The 16,667-nt window shown below is 40.1% G+C and overlaps 1 protein-coding gene across 1 annotated transcript; it reads right to left on the bottom strand.

The window, feature by feature from the left end:
- Window positions 1-13,884: 13,884 nt before the first annotated feature.
- LOC127674741 (olfactory receptor 13H1-like) lies at window positions 13,885-14,832 on the bottom strand. Its single transcript, XM_052170373.1, has one exon. It carries the CDS (start codon window positions 14,830-14,832, stop codon window positions 13,885-13,887), a length of 948 nt encoding a protein of 315 aa, XP_052026333.1.
- Between the last annotated feature and the right edge of the window lie 1,835 nt (window positions 14,833-16,667).

Raw genomic sequence — 16,667 nt, 5'->3', positions numbered from 1 at the left:
GAATCCTCTGGGTATATGCCCAGGAGTGGTATAGCAGGATCTTCTGGAAGTGAGGTGCCCAGTTTTCGGAGGAACCACCAGACTGATTTCCAGAGTGGTTGTACCGATTTGCAACCCCACCAGCAGTGGAGGAGTGTTCTTATTTCTCCACACCCTCTCCAACACCTGCTGTCTCCTGAATTTTTAATCTTAGCCATTCTGACTGGTGTGAGGTGAAATCTCAGGGTTGTTTTGATTTGCATTTCCCTAATGACTAATGAAGTTGAGCATTTTTTAAGATGCTTCTCAGCCATCCGAAGTTCTTCAGGTGAGAATTCTTTGTTTAACTCTGTACCCCATTTTTTAATAGGGTTGTTTGGTTTTCTGGAGTCTAACTTCTTGAGTTCTTTCTATATATTGGATATTAGCCCTCTATCTGATGTAGGATTGGTGAAGATCTTTTCCCAATTTGTTGGTTGCCGGTTTGTCCTCTTGATGGTGTCCTTTGCCTTACAGAAACTCTGTAATTTTATGAGGTCCCATTTGTCAATTCTTGCTCTTAGAGCATACGCTATTGGTGTTTTGTTCAGAAACTTTCTCCCTGTACCGATGTCCTCAAGGGTCTTCCCCAGTTTCTTTTCTATTAGCTTCAGAGTGTCTGGCTTTATGTGGAGGTCCTTGATCCATTTGGATTTGAGCTTAGTACAAGGAGACAAGAATGGATCAATTCCCATTCTTCTGCATGCTGTCCTCCAGTTGAACCAGCACCATTTGTTGAAAAGGCTATCTTTTTTCCATTGGATGTTTTCAGCCTCTTTGTCAAGGATCAAGTGGCCATAGGTGTGTGGGTTCATTTCTGGATTTTCAGTCCTGTTCCATTGATCCTCCTGCCTGTCACTGTACCAATACCATGCAGTTTTTAACACTATTGCTCTGTAGTATTGCTTGAGGTCAGGGATACTGATTCCCCCAGACTTTCTTTTGTTGCTGAGAATAGTTTTAGCTATCCTGGGTTTTTTGTTATTCCAGATGAATTTGATAATTGCTCTTTCTAACTCTGTGAAGAATTGAGTTGGGATTTTGATGGGTATTGCATTGAATCTGTAGATTGCTTTTGGCAAAATGGCCATTTTAACTATATTGATTCTACCGATCTATGAGCATGGGAGGTTTTCCCATTTTTTTGAGGTCTTCTTCCATTTCCTTCTTCAGAGTCTTGAAGTTCTTGTCATACAGATCTTTCACGTGTTTGGTAAGAGTCACCCCAAGATACTTTATACTGTTTGTGGCTATTGTGAAGGGGGTCATTTCCCTAATTTCTTTCTCAGCCTGCTTATCCTTTGAGTATAGGAAGGCCACTGATTTGCTTGAGTTGATTTTATAACCTGCCACTTTGCTGAAGTTGTTTATCAGCTGTAGGAGTTCTCTAGTGGAGTTTTTTGGGTCACTTAGGTAGACTATCATGTCATCTGCAGATAATGATAGTTTGACTTCTTCCTTTCCAATTTGTATCCCTTTGACCTCCTTATGTTGTCGAGTTGCCTGAGCTAGTACCTCAGGTACAATATTGAAAATATAAGGAGAAAGGGGGCAGCCCTGTCTAGTCCCTGATTTTAGTGGGATTGCTTCAAGTTTCTCTCCATTTAGTTTGATGCTGGCTACCGGTTTGCTGTATATTGCTTTTAGTATGTTTAGGTATGGGCCTTGAATTCCTGTTCTTTCCAAGACTTTAAGCATGAAAGGATGCTGAATTTTGTCAAATGCTTTTTCATCATCCAATGAAATGACCATGTGGTTTTTTTCTTTGAGTTTTTTTATGTAGTGGATTGCATTGATGGATTTCCGTATATTGAACCAACCCTGCATTCCCAGGATAAAGCCTACTTGATCATGGTGGATGATCGTTTTGATGTGTTCTTGCATTCGGTTGGCAAGAATTTTATTGAGTATTTTTGCATCTATGTTCATAAGGGAAATTGATCTGAAGTTCTCTTTCTTTGTTGGATCTTTGTGTGGCTTTGGTATCAGCGTAATTGTGGCTTCGTAGAAGGAATTGGGTAGTGTTCCTTCTGTTTCTATTATGTGGAATAGTTTGAAGAGTATTGGTGTTAACTCTTCTTTGAAGGACGGGTAGAATTCTGCACTGAAACCATCTGGTCCTGTGCTTTTTTTGGTTGGAAGACTTTCTATGACTCCTTCTATTTCTTTAGGCATTATGGGACTGTTTAGATGGTCTAGTTGGTCCTGATTTAATTTTGGTATTTGGTATCTGTCAAGGAAATTGTCCATTTCCTCCAGATTCTCCAGTTGTGTTGAGTACAGGCTCTTGTAGTAGGATCTGATGATTTTTTGGATTTCCTCAGTTTTCGTTGTTATATCTCCCTTTTCATTTCTAAGTTTGTTAATTTGGATACTTTCTCTGTGCCCTTTGGTCAGTCTGGCTAAGGGTTTATCTATCTTGTTGATTTTCTCAAAGAACCAGCTCCTGGTTTTGTTGATTCTTTGTATGGTTCTCTTTGTTTCTACTTGATTGATTTCAGCCCTGAGTTTGATGATTTCCTGCCTTCTACTCCTCCTGGGTGAAATAGCTTCTTTTTGTTCCAGGGCTTTCAGGTGTGTCATTAAGCTTGGTAATGTATGCTCTCTCCATTTTCTTTTTGGAGGCACTCAGGGCTATGAGTTTTCTTCTTAGCACTGCTTTCATTGTGTCCCATAGATTTGGGTATGTTGTGTTTTCATTTTCATTGTGTTCTAAAAAGTCTTTAATTTCTTTCTTTGTTTCTTCCTTGACCAAGGTATCATTGAGTAGAATATTGTTCAATTTCCACGTGTATGTGGGTTTTCTGTTGTTTTTGTTGCTATTCAAGACCACTTTTACTCCATAGTGATCTGATAGGAGGCATGAGATTAATTCGATCTTCTTATATTTGTTGAGGTCTGTCTTGTGACCAATTATATGGTCGATTTTGGAGAAGGTACCATGAGGTGCTGAGAAAAAGGTATATTCTTTTGCTTTAGGATAGAATGTTCTATATATATCTGTTAAATCTAATTGGTCCAAAGCTTCAATTAGTTTCATTATGTCCCTGTTTAGTTTCTGTTTTCCTGATCGGTCCATTGAGGAAAGTGCAGTGTTGAAGTCACCCACAATTATTGTGTTAGGTGCAATGTGTGCTTTGAATTTTAATAAAGTTTCTTTTATGAAAGAGGGTGCCCTTGCATTTGGAGCATAGATGTTCAGGATTAAGAGTTCTTCTTGTTGTATTTTTCCTTTGACCAGCAAGAAGTGTCCCTCAGAGTCTTTTTTGATGACTTTGGGTTGAAAGTCAATTTTATCTGATATTAAAATGGCTACTCCAGCTTGTTTCCTGAGACCATTTGCTTGTAAAATTGTCTTCCAGCCTTTTACTCTAAGGTAGTGTTTGTCTTTGACCCTGAGGTGTGTTTCCTGTAAGCAGCAAAATGTAGGGTCCTGTTTATGTATCCAGTTGTCTCCTGAATTTTTAATCTTTGCCATTCTGACTGGTGTAAGGTGAAATCTCAGGGTTGTTTTGATTTGCATTTCCCTAATGACTAATGAAGTTGAGCATTTTTTAAGATGCTTCTCCTCCATCCGAAGTTCTTCAGGTGAAAATTCTTTGTTTAACTCTGTAGCCCATTTTTTAATAGGGTTATTTGGTTTTCTGGAGTCTAACTTCTTTTTTTTTTTTTTTTTTTTTTTTACATTTTATTCGATGTATTTTTTATTTACATTTCAAATGATTTCCCCTTTTCTGGCCCCCCACTCCCCGAAAGTCACATAAGTCCCCTTCCCTCCCTCTGTTCTCCCACCCATCCCTTCCCACTTCCCTGTTCTGGTTTTGTCTTATACTGCTACACTGAGTCTTTCCAGAACTAGGGGCCACTCCTCCATTCTTCTTGTACCTCATTTGATGTGTGGCTTATGTTTTGGGTATTTCAATTTTCCAGGCTAATATCCACTTATTAGTGAGTGCATAGCATGATTGATCTTCTGAGACTGGGTTACCTCACTTAGTATGATATTCTCAAGCTCCATCCATTTGCCTAAGAATTTCATGAATTCATTGTTTCTAATGGCTGAATAGTACTCCATTGTGTATATATACCACATTTTTTGCATCCATTCTTCTGTTGAGGGATACCTGGGTTCTTTCCAGCTTCTGGCTATTATAAATAGGGCTGCTATGAACATAATGGAGCATATATCCTTATTACATGCTGGTGAATCCTCTGGGTATATGCCCAGGAGTTGTATAGCAGGATATTTCGGAAGTGTCGTGCCCAGTTTTCTGAGGAACCACCAGACTGATTTCCAGGGTGGTTGTACTAATTTGCAACACCACCGGCAGTGGAGGAGTGTTCCTCTTTCTCCACATCCTCGCCAACATCTGCTGTCTCCTGAGTTTTTAATCTTAGCCATTCTGACTGGTGTAAGGGGAAATCTCAGGGTTGTTTTGATTTGTATTTCCCTGATGACTAGTGAAGTTGAGCATTTTTGAAGATGTTTCTCTGCCATCCGAAGTTCTTCAGGTGAAAATTCTTTGTTTAACTCTGTACCCCATTTTTAATAGGGTTATTTGGTTTTCTGGGGTCTAACTTCTTGAGTTCTTTCTATATATTGGATATTAGCCCTCTATCTGATGTAGGGTTGGTGAAGATCTTTTCCCAATTTGTTGGTTGCCGATTTGTCCTTTTGATGGTGTCCTTTGCCTTACAGAAACTTTGTAATTTTATGAGGTCCCACTTGTCAATTCTTGATCTTAGAGCATACGCTATTGGTGATCTGTTCAGAAACTTTCCCCCTGTACTAATGTCCTCAAGGGCCTTCCCCAGTTTCTTTTCTATTAGCTTCAGAGTGTCTGGCTTTATGTGGAGGTCCTTGATCCATTTGGAGTTGAGCTTATTACAAGGAGACAAGGATGAATCAATTCCCATTCTTCTGAATGCTGACCTCCAGTTGAACCAGCACCATTTGTTGAAAAGGCTATCTCTTTTCCACTGGATGTTTTCAGCCCCTTTGTCCAGGATCAAGTGGCCAGAGGTGTGTGGGTTCTTTTCTGGATCTTCAATCCTGTTCCATTGATCTGTCTACCTGTCACTGTACCAATACCATGCAGTTTTTAACACTATTGCTCTGTAGTATTGCTTGAGGTCAGGGATACTGATTCCCCCAAAATTTCTTTTGTTGTTGAGAATATTTGTAGCTATCCTGGGTTTTTTGTTATTCCAGATGAATTTGAGAATTGCTCTTTCTAACTCTGTGAAGAATTGTGTTGGGATTTTGATGGGTATTGCGTTGAATCTGTATGTTGCTTTTGGCAAAATGGCCATTTTAACTATATTAATCCAGCCGATCCATGAGCATTGGAGGTTTTTCCATTTTTTATTGATATATTTTTTATTTACATTGCAAATGATTTCCCCTTTTCTGGGTCCCCACTCCCTGCAAGTCCCATAAGCCCTCTTCCCTCCCCCTGTTCCTCCATCTACCCCTTCCTGCTTCCCTGTTCTGGAATTCCCCTATACTCTTGCACTGAGTCTTTCCAGAACCAGGGGCCACTCCTCCATTCTTTTTGGACATCATTTAATTTGTGGATTATGTCTTGGGTATTCAAAGTTTCTAGGCTAATATCCACTTATCAGTAAGTGCATATCATAATTGATCTTTTGAGACTGGGTTACCTATGAACATAGTGGAGCATGTGTCCTTATTGCATGCTGAAGAATCCTCTGGATATATGCCCAGGAGTGGTATAACAAGGTCCTCAGGAAGTGTCATGCCCAGTTTTCTGAGGACATTTTGTCCTTTTGACAGTGTCCTTTGCCTTACAGAAACTTTGTAGTTTTATGAGGTCCCATTTATCAATTCTTGATCTTAGAGCATAAGCTATTGGTGTTCTATTCAGGAACTTTTCCCCTGTGCCCATGTCCTCCAGTGTCTTCCCTAGTTTCTTTTTGATTAGTTTCAGCATGTCAGGTTTTATGTGGAGGTCCTTGATCCATTTGGAGTTGAGCTTAGTACAAGGAGATAAGCATGGATCGATTCGCATTCTTCTGCATGCTGACCTCCAATTGAACCAGCACCATTTGTTGAAAAGACTATCTTTTTTCCCCTGGATGCTTTCAGCTCCTTTGTCGAAGATCAAGTGACCATAGGTGTGTTGGTTCAGGTTTTTCCATTATTTGAGGTCTTCTTCCATTTCCTTCTTCAGACTCTTGAAGTTCTTGTCATACAAATCTTCCACATGTTTGTTAAGAGTCACACCAAGGTACTTTAAACTGATTGTGGCTATTGTGAATGGTGTCATTTCCCTAATTTCTTTCTCAGCCTGCTTATCCTTTGAGTATAGGAAGGCTACTGATTTGTTTGAGTTGATTTTATAGGCTGCCACTTTGCTGAAGTTGTTTATCAGCTGTAGGAGTTCTCTAGTGGAGTTTATTGGGTCACTTAGGTAGACTATCATGTCATCTGCAAATAATGATAGTTTGACTTCTTCCTTTCCAATTTGTATCCCTTTGACCTCCTTATGTTGTCTAATTGCCCGAGCTAGTGCCTCAAGTGCAATATTGAAAAGATAAGGAGAAAGGGGGCAGCCCTGTCTAGTCCCTGATTTTAGTGAGATTGCTTCAAGTTTCTCTCCATTTAGTTTGATGCTGGCTACCGGTTTGCTGTATATTGCTTTTACTATGTTTAGGTATGGGCCTTGAATTCCTGTTCTTTCCAAGACTTTAAGCATGAAAGGATGCTGAATTTTGTCAAATGCTTTTTCAGCATCCAATGAAATGACCATGTGGTTTTTTCCTTTGAGTTTGTTTATGTAGTGGATTGCATTGATGGATTTCCGTATATTGAACCAACCCTGCATCTGTGGTATAAAGCCTACTTGATCATGGTGGATGATCGTTTATATATGTTCTTGGATTCGGTTGGCAAGAATTTTATTGAGTATTTTTGCATCGATGTTCATAAGGGAAATTGGTCTGAAGTTCTCTTTCTTTGTTGGATCTTTGTGTGGTTTGGGTATCAGCGTAATTGTGGGTAGTTAGTGTTCTTCTGTTTCTATTTTGTGGAATAGTTTGAAGAGTGTTGATGTTAGGTCTTCTTTGAAGGTCTGATAGAATTCTGCACTGAAACCATCTGGTCCTGTGCTTTTTTTGGTTGGAAGACTTTCTATGACACCTTCTATTTCTTTAGGGGTTATGGGACTGTTTAGATGATCTATTTCGTCCTGATTTAATTTTGGTATTTGGTATCTATCTAGGAAATTGTCCATTTCCTCCAGATTCTCCAGTTGTGCTGAATATAGGCTTTTGTAGTAGGATCTGATGATTTTTTGGATTTCCTCAGTTTCTGTTGTTATATCCCCCTTTTCTTTTCTAATTTTGTTAATTTGGATACTTTCTCTGTGCCCTTTGGTCAGTCTGGCTAAGGGATTATCTATCTTGTTGATTTTCACAAAGAACCAGCTCCGAATTCGTTGATTCTTTGTACGGTTCTCTTTGTTTCCAATTGATTGATTTCAGCCCTGAGTTTGATGATTTACTGTCTTCTACTCCTCCTGGGTGAATTGGCTTCTTTTTGTTCCAGGGCTTTCAGGTGTGTCCTTAAGCTGCTAGTGTATACTCTCTCCATTTTCTTTTTGGAGGCACTCGGGGCTATGAGTTTTCCTCTTAGCACTGCTTTCATTGTGTCCCAAAGATTTGGGTATGTTGTGCCTTCATTTTCATTAAATTCTAAAAAGTCTCTGATTTCTTTATTTCTTCTTTGGCCAAGGTGTCATTGAGTAGAGTATTGTTCAGCATCCATGTGTATGTGGGCTTTCTGTTGTTTTTGTTGCTATTGAAAACCACTCTTACTCCATAGTGATCTGATAGTAGGCATGGGATTAGTTCGATCTTCTTATATTTGTTGAGGTCTGTCTTGTGACCAATTATATGGTCCATTTTGGAGAAGGTACCATGAGGTGCTGAGAAAAAGGTATATTCTTTTGCTTTAGGGTGAAATGTTTTATAAATATCAGTCAAATCCAGTTGATCCAAAGCTTCAATTAGTTTCACTGTGTCCCTGTTTAGTTTCTGTTTTCCTGATCGGTCCATTGAGGAGAGTGGAGTGTTGAAGTCCCCCACAATTATTGTGTTAGGTGCAATGTGTGCTTTGAGCTTTAGTAAAGTTTCTTTTACGAATGAGGGTGCCCTTGCATTTGGCACATAGATGTTCAGAATTGAAAGTTCTTCTTGGTGGATTTTTCCTTTGACCAGCAAGATGTGTCTTTTCTGTGTCTCTTTTGATGACTTTAGGTTGAAAGTCAATTTTATCTGATATTAGAATGGCTACTCTGGCTCGTTTCCAGAGACCATTGGCTTGTAAAATTGTCTTCCAGCCTTTTACTCTAAGGTAGTTTTTGTCTTTGACACTGAGGTGTGTCTCGTGAGTGCAGCAAAATGTAGGGTCCTGTTTCCTTATCCAGTCTGTTAGTCTATGCCTTTTTATTGGAGAATTGAGTCCATTGATATTAAGAAATAGTGATTATTACTTCCTGTCATTTTTGATGTTCTTTTTATATTTGAGTGGTTATCTTCTTTTGGGTTTGATGAAGGAAGGTAACTATCTTGCTTTTTCCAGGGTGTAGTTTCGCTCCTTGTATTGGAGTTCTCCTCCTATTATTCTTTGCAGAGCTGGGTTTGTGGAAAGATATTGTGTAAATTTGGTTTTCTCATGGAATATCTTGGTTTCTCCATCTATGGTGATTGAGAGTTTTGCTGGGTATAGTAGTCTTGGCTGACATTTGTGTTCTCTTAGAGTCTGCATGAGATCTGCCCAGGATCTTCTATCTTTCATGGTCTCTGGTGAGAAGTCTGGTGTGATTCTGATAGGTCTTCCTTTATATGTTACTTGACCTTTTTCTCTTATTGCCTTTAATATTCTTTCTTTGTTTAGTGCATTTGGGGTTTTGATTATTATGTGACAGGAGGTATTTCTGCTCAGGTCCAGTCTGTTTGGAGTTCTGTAGGCTTCTTGTATATTCATGGGCATCTCTCTTTTTAAGTTGGGAAAGTTTTCTGCAACACTGGATGACTGGGTTTCCTCTGGCACAGATTACTGATATGCTGCCTTCCTCTTTTGTGCCTTTGGAGCCCTGCTCAGTCTTGCCTCAAGCAATGTTATACTTAGGTTGTCAAGGTCAACCAGGTGTTCTCTGTCTGCTCTATTGTGGAGTGAAGATGGTGTGGTGGGGGTCACTCCCTCTGTTGATTCTCACATAGGAAACAGGTCCCGAGACGGACTAGCTTGTGGATGAACTGCCTATGTGCTCAGTTCCTGAGTGCAGGCAGACCCCTGGAGATTTGCACCCCCAGAGTTCTAAAGCTCAGGGTGATCCAGTACCTAGTGACCCTTTTCTGTCCTGGCAGGGAGCGAATATGGCCACAGGGAATCTCTTCCTCTGCTGTTCTCTGGGCAGGACACAGGTCCCCTGCCCGGCAGCCTGGCAGACAAACTTCCTATGTGCTCAGTTCTTTGGCGCAGGCAGACCTCTGGCGGTTTGCACCACCAGAGATCTAAAGCTCAGGGTGATACAGTACCTAGTGACCCTTTTCTGTCCCCCAGGCAACGAATATGGCTACGGGGCTTCTCTCCTTCTGCAGCTCTCTGGGCAGGACACAGGCCCCACTCCTGGTGAGCTGGCAGACAAACCGCCTATGTGCTCAGTTCCTGAGCCCAGAGCACTCAGGATACAAAAATCAAGGAACAGCAAGGGACACAATCCTTCCAATGTCCATCTGTACCCTGGAGCTGACCCTGTGCCAAAGCTCTGCATATCCAAATTCCTCATGGAGAAAATTGGTCTCCCGGGAGTAATGACAAACAGGCTTAGGTTTCTATAGTATTAGGTTTCTGGATTACCTTTTAAATGGTCTTAATTTTTTGCTTTCTTTCCCCTTTTTTTTCATTCCTTATGACCATCTACCATTTCACCTTCCACTTCAACCTTCTAATCCAGTCCCTCCACTGTATCCATTTATAACTGAAGTGGAAATTTCTTATTTCTTTGGAGAATCAACTCTGCCCTGTGATGTTTTTCTGGAAAGTATTTTATGAAAGAATGATTATAAAGCAAACACATGGAAAGTTGTGTTGTTGAGACATAAAAAAAAAAATTGGGGAAAGTTTTCCTCCATAATTTTGTTGAAGATATTTGCTGGCCCTTTCAGTTGTAAATCTTCACTCTCATCTATACCTATAATCCTTAGGTTTGGGCTTCTCATTGTATCCTGGATTTCCAGGATGTTCTAGGATACAAGCTTTTTGCATTTTGCATTTTCTTTGACTGTTGAGTCAATGGTTTCTATGGTATCTTCGGCATCTGAGATTCTTTCTTCCATCTCTTGTATTCTGTTGTTGATACTTGCATCTATGGCCCCTGATTTCTTCTCAAGGTTTCTATCTCCAAAGTTGTCTCCCTTTGTGCTTTCTTAGTTGTTTCTACTTCTGTTTTTAGATCCAGGATGGTTTTGCTCAGTTTCATTGTTTGTGTTTCCGGTAATTCTTTAAGAGATTTTTGTGTTTCCTCTTTCATGACTTCTGCCTGTTGACTCAAGTTCTCCTGCATTCCTTTAAGTTTTTTTTTTTTTTTTTTTTTTTTTTTTTTTTTTTTTTTTTTGCATTTCTTCTTTATTGGCTTCTATCTCTTGAGCCTTATTCTCCTGAATTTCTTTAAGTGATTTTTGTGTTTCCATTATACGGGTTTCTAGCTTATTCATGTTCCCCTGTATTTCTTTAAGAGATTCATTTATGCCCTTTTTGTGTTCTTCTAGCAGCATCATGACCAGTGATTTTAAATCCAAATCTTGTTTCTCTAGTGTATTGGCATAACCAGGACTTGCTGATGTTGGAGAGTTTGGTTCAGACGATGCCATATTGCCTAGATTTCTGTTAGTAGCATTCCTGCGTTTGCCCTTTGCCATCTTGTTCTCTGGCGTTAGTTGGTCTTGTCTCTGGCTGGTGTTTGAGCCTCCTGAGAGGCTCTAGGGCTATTTCTGCAACACTGGATGGCTGGGTTTCCCCCGTTGCAGATTGCTGCTGTGCTGTCCTCCTCTTGGGTGCCCTTGCAGCCCTAGTGTGCTTTGCCCCAGATTGTGTCTGTGAACCAGATGGTGCCTGTTTGCTCCTTCAGGGAGTGCTGAGGGTGTATGCTGCGGGACCTTTTCCGAGTGCTGAACACTCTGCTGGGCAGCCGAACTCCCAACTGGGTTGGTGCACACAAGGCTAGCCTAGCTGCTCAGGCCCCGAGTCTAGGCAAAAGCCTGGCAGTCAAAGTTCTGAGCAAAGTTCCCCTCGGGCTATGAGTGTTAATTGGGTCTGTCAGGTGGCCAGGATGGCTGGTGCGTGCGCTCCCTGCAAGTGCAGGGAGAGTCTGCTGGGCTAACAACCTCCTGGCAGGGTTGGCACACAGATGTCCCACCGAGCAGCCCGGGTCTTGGGGGCAGTCCACGGCCTGTCGGGGCCTAGACGCCCGCTATGTTAGCCTCGGGCCATACCTGTTAGCTGGCTTTGCCTGCTAGAACTCTCTGGCGTCCTGTAGGCAAAATGGTGGTGCACTGCCGGCCGGGCAAACAACCTCCTGGCCGGGTTGGCACCCCGATGCGCCCCCCCAACAGCCCAGGGCCTGGGTGCAGGCCAACGCCCGTCGGGCTTAGACCCCCGCGATGTTGGTCTCGGGTTATGTTTGAGTACCTCAGGCTGTCTGATTTCTCTGGCGTCCGAGAACCAAGATGGAGGCGAGTCTCTCCCATTAATAGGTTTAAAGGAATAATTTTCACATAATAATTTAGCAGAGATTTGTCAAGAGAAAGATCATCTGCCTTGTGTCTTATTATTTTGAAATCTTGCATAGATAAACTAGTCTATCATTTATTTCCTTGCACCTACAATAAACTGTCCATTCCCAGTTTATGGCTTTTAGTTACCAGATAGTGGCCTCATTCCTAACCTAGAAGGAATGCTTTTCTTGATCACAAATTTGCTCCAAGGCTGCTTTCTTTTCTGAGTTCAATTAACCCATGGCACAGGAAGGTTTGCAGAGCTCTATTTGCAACCTTTATTCTATATGGGACTTGAGATTACTTGTATCAGTTTAGGAGTTCAGGATCAGGAATTATGAAATCACCAATTGTTTACACAGCATTACTACCTGAAAGTACATCTTCATATTGATTTTGCAGGAGATCTGCACAACAGAGTAGGTAAATACCCAGAAAATCAGTAAGCTATGTAATAGTGTCAGGAAAGGCATACCAGCAGTGAGAAGTAATTCTGGAATGAAGTCTCTGAGGACCCTGCATCTCAGAGAGCCCTATCACAGCCATGCAAAATGGTGGGCCATTTCCAGAAAACTCATTTGCTTGCCATAGCCTTTCTTAGATAGATTCTGAGAGGTTGAATAAGCAAACAGAGGTTCACATCATAAGAAGTTTAATTCTGGGATCTCAATATGAGTATATTGCATGATATATTCGTGAAAATGTTTACAAACTAGCCTGTGGTGCAGTACAGCATTTTTCTTAACTCTTAATCTATGTCCTCGGCCCTATGATGTTCACAATTTTCCCTCTATTGACAAGATATACACTTTCTTATCTCACTGATATTAACTTAATCATAGAACTTCCACAACATAATGCAATATGGGCATATTCACAACATGGTAATTTCATTCCCAGCCCTAAGAGGCATCACAACTATCTCACTTACACTTTTGCCATAATTACAAAGGAATATATATCTGGATTATCTTCTTTTCCCAGAATAAGAAACTCATGGTGTTATGGACATTCTAGATATGTGATGTTCTATAAAATAGGCATACTGTAGTTTATTTAGACATTGCTCTAAAGGGCACTTAGGACATTCATTCAAAATTTTTGCAAGTCTAAAGAGTGCTTTAACAAACATTTTGCATGTACATGGACAAGCATTTCTGTGCTATAGACTCATCTAGGTGGCATGATGATATAAGATAACTCATAGTTTTCCTGCTATTTTCCTGGAATTGATGATTAAAGTTCACAGCCATGAAAAAGTTTCATGGTATCCTCCATTATAAGGGATGAGAGAAACTCATTTAGTCTAAATCTGCTCTCTGCATGTTCCTTACTAAAACAGCAGAGGTGCTAGAATTAACTTTTGTGAGAAACACTCTTTGTCCCAAGGTTCTTCTAGATTGAGCAGGATCCAGAGGCATGGTAAATGACAGCTTGTTCTAGGTTATACATTTTTAGAACTACCAGGATTTCAAATATACCAATCTGGTCTCTAAGCAGCCGATTCAGAAGACATTTGTCCTCTGGGGACCATGTTCCAAACAAATGGGTCATATAAAAGTTTGGTTTTCATTGTTATTTAAATTGTGCCCCCTAAAGGCTTTTCAAGGTTGTATTCTACCTTGAATGATATTTCCTTAAACCCTCATCAATACTAAATGTTTTCATTTTTGTTAATATAAGTTAAAGTACCATCTATTGTTTCTTAACTATAAATGTTTGTTCTTTACAGACTTGGGTGTTTGTACCCTTTGGCCATTTTCCAACTGGAATATTTATTATCTATCTTAATTGCATGAGGTTTATCTGTAAAGACCATCAATAATTTTCTGTCATGAACTTGCAAACTTTGGTCCTTGTGTGGACCTTGCATTTTAATTTTACTTAAGATGCATGCGGCATGAAGCAGTTTTATACTTCTGCCATAAAATTATTGTTCTTGTGTGACTTCAATTATTCAAAAGCTTTGCAAGTCCTTTCCCATTTCTAAAGTGACAATCAGAGATGTGAAGTTACCAGGAAAACTAAAACCACCGTCCAGTATGCTGTTGTGTGCTTGAGGCATTACAATTTGACCCCACAATTTACCCTCCTGAGAACAGCTTTCACATCCTTATTTCTTAGGGTATAGATGAGAGGATTTAGCATTGGGGTCACTGCTGCATAAAACATTGAGACAATCTTGTCCCCATTGTGGGATATTTTGCTCTGTGGTCTCACATAAATATATATTAGTGTCCCAAAGTAGATAGCAACCACAATCAAGTGAGAGGCACATGTAGAAAAGGCTTTAAGCCTGGCCTTAGTTGAATGGATTCTTAAAACAGCCTTGAGGATACAAAGGTAAGAGATAAGAATGAAAATTAAAGGTACTGGCATTGAAATGATAGCACAAGCGATCATCATAATCTGTAAAGAAATGGTATTAGAACAGAGCAATTTGAAGATGGCTTGAACCTCACAGGAGAAATGATTGACTACATTATGCCCACAGAAACTGATTGGAAAGAGTAGAATGGGCAGAACAGTGAGAAGGAAGGCTGCCATCCAGGCAAGCAAAGCCATGACAATACATACCCGAGAAGACATAACCACATTATACCTGAGTGGATTTGAAATAGCTACAAGCCTGTCATAAGCCATAATGGCAAGCAGAAAACATTCGGCTAGTGCTAAGAAAGCCCTGAAAGCAAGCTGGGTAAAACAGGAGCTGTAGGAGATAGTGGAGAAGTTATACAATGAATTCACCATGATCAGGGGTACTACACTGGTAGAAAATAGAAGATCCAGTAAAGACAAGTTACCAAGAAAGAAATACATTGGTGTGTGCAGTTGAGAGTTACCTCCTACTAGGAAAATAATCAAACTGTTTCCTGCCAAAGTAACTATATAGAGAAACATCAGTGTCCAGAAGACAACACTCTGAGATGTGGGATGCCTAGACAGTCCCACAAGAATGAATTCAGTCACTTTGGTATGGTTTCCAATTTCCTGGTAATTCATTTTCTTCATCCACAGCTACAGGAGGGGACAGAAAACAGAGGAATCACATCTTTGTCAATGTACTATTACAATGTCGGTTAAAGCAAGCAGCCTTTGACACAAATTAATCTCTAAAGTTTTTAAGCCACTAAACTGACAGAAGTTTCATTCACACACCCCAATCCTTGATAGAAAAATAAAGACAATCCCCTAGTAAAAATTATCAAGATTCTCAGACTTCTGTGAAGACAAGTATTTAAGGAAGAAATATCAGATGTTCCATTGAGCCTTCTGTACAACAAGCTTCCCATGAGCTTACAATTCAAGCTAAATGAAGCCTAAACACAAATGGAAACCAGTGATTCAATCACCCAGGCACCAAAAAAAAAAAAAAAAAAAAAAAAAAGATGCTATGGCAGTACAGGATAGAGAAAAGATAAAAGAAAAACGGAAGATTGGTAAGTAAGGCTATTGACAGGAAGGACCAATTGAAGGCCTGTCATGCTGAATGTCTCTGCTCCCTTCAAGATGCCTATATGTGAGAAAGTGGATGGTTCTGATAGACTGGGAAAACCACATTTTGGGTTTTGTTCCAAATAGTCTTTCAGCCTGACAAAATATAGGCTAATCTTCATTGCATCAAAATGATGAGATTTGAGATTTTAACCATTTCCAGCTTTATCCTGAAACAACAATTACAGAATAAACAGATATAAACAGGTTTTCATATACATAATAATTTGGGGGTTTCAAAATAAGAATGAGTAAGAAAAGTATTACTCACTTCAGTTCTAAAGAAATGAGCCTGCCCCTCACTTTATCTATGCCCCAAAGTCTTTGAACAGTTTTGTCAAGAAAAGGGGTCCTCCCCACCCCAGGGTTCCCAGGGACTAAGCCATCAACCAAGGGGTACACATGGTTCCACCTCATGACTGATGAGTCAAATCTCTCTCATATGACTGCTCACATTTCTCTGATGGCTTCCCACCTAGTGACTTGGATACTCTGAGTAGTGATAGATCCTGGAAAAGGGGTCCGGGTCTTAGAAAATGATCTGAACAAAACAGGGGTGCACAGTGCATGTAGAGAAGAGAAGGTGACTTTCCTATAACACGGGAAAGTAATTGTCATATCCGCTTGCAGTGCTCTATATCATAGAACTGACAATTGAGAGGACTGAGACTAGTATGGGCTAAATCCTCAAAGATCTGCCAAAACTTCTGCCTCTAGAACAGTAGATTTCAAATATCTTTATTTATCTCCCTTCTGAAGAACTTCGGGAACCTGTTCTCACATAGGCCTTGAAAGTTGTTATTTGCATTTAAATTTAATTGAAAAGATATAATTTCTTGATTACTGCAAGTACTTATAATTTAAGACTACCCCTGGATTAATATTCTTCAGAAAACACTGGGTACAGCTGATTTTAAACAGCACTAAGACCATCCAATCTGTCAATGATCACTGGCAGAAATGTGACATAGTGGGATCCTGATGAATATGCTGCTGCCATAGTCTTCAACCCAGAACACATCAGTCATTTTGGAAGATGGTCATTTCTTGTTGTCATTTCCAATATCACACGGAGCCTTTTCCTTGTAAAATCACAATATGCTTTCCCAAACTCAACAATGTTTTAGACAGTTGTAAAGTCTTCACGTACCTGAAATACGGACTTGCAGTTTTCCTGGAAGATAACTGTTTGTTTATGAAGGTAGTATAGTAGAAAATGAACATGGAGATACACTTAAGGATTTCTTTCCCATGAGGCATAGGCTAAACTTTACTCTTTCCATAACTATTAACATTTCCCAATGAGTTGGTCCCAAGATCCTGAGGTTCACCTGGGACAGACGCAAGAGACA

The sequence above is a fragment of the Apodemus sylvaticus genome, chromosome X (genome assembly GCF_947179515.1).
Source record: "Apodemus sylvaticus chromosome X, mApoSyl1.1, whole genome shotgun sequence".
In the NCBI taxonomy this organism is placed as follows: Eukaryota; Metazoa; Chordata; class Mammalia; order Rodentia; family Muridae; genus Apodemus; species Apodemus sylvaticus.
Note: the sequence above shows the minus strand (reverse complement) of the source record. Positions and strands in the feature narration are given on the sequence as shown.

Excerpts from the sequence above, each read along its gene's own strand:
- LOC127674741 (XM_052170373.1), bottom strand. The coding sequence starts at position 14,832 with ATGAAGAAAATGAATTACCAGGAAATTGGAAACCATACCAAAGTGACT.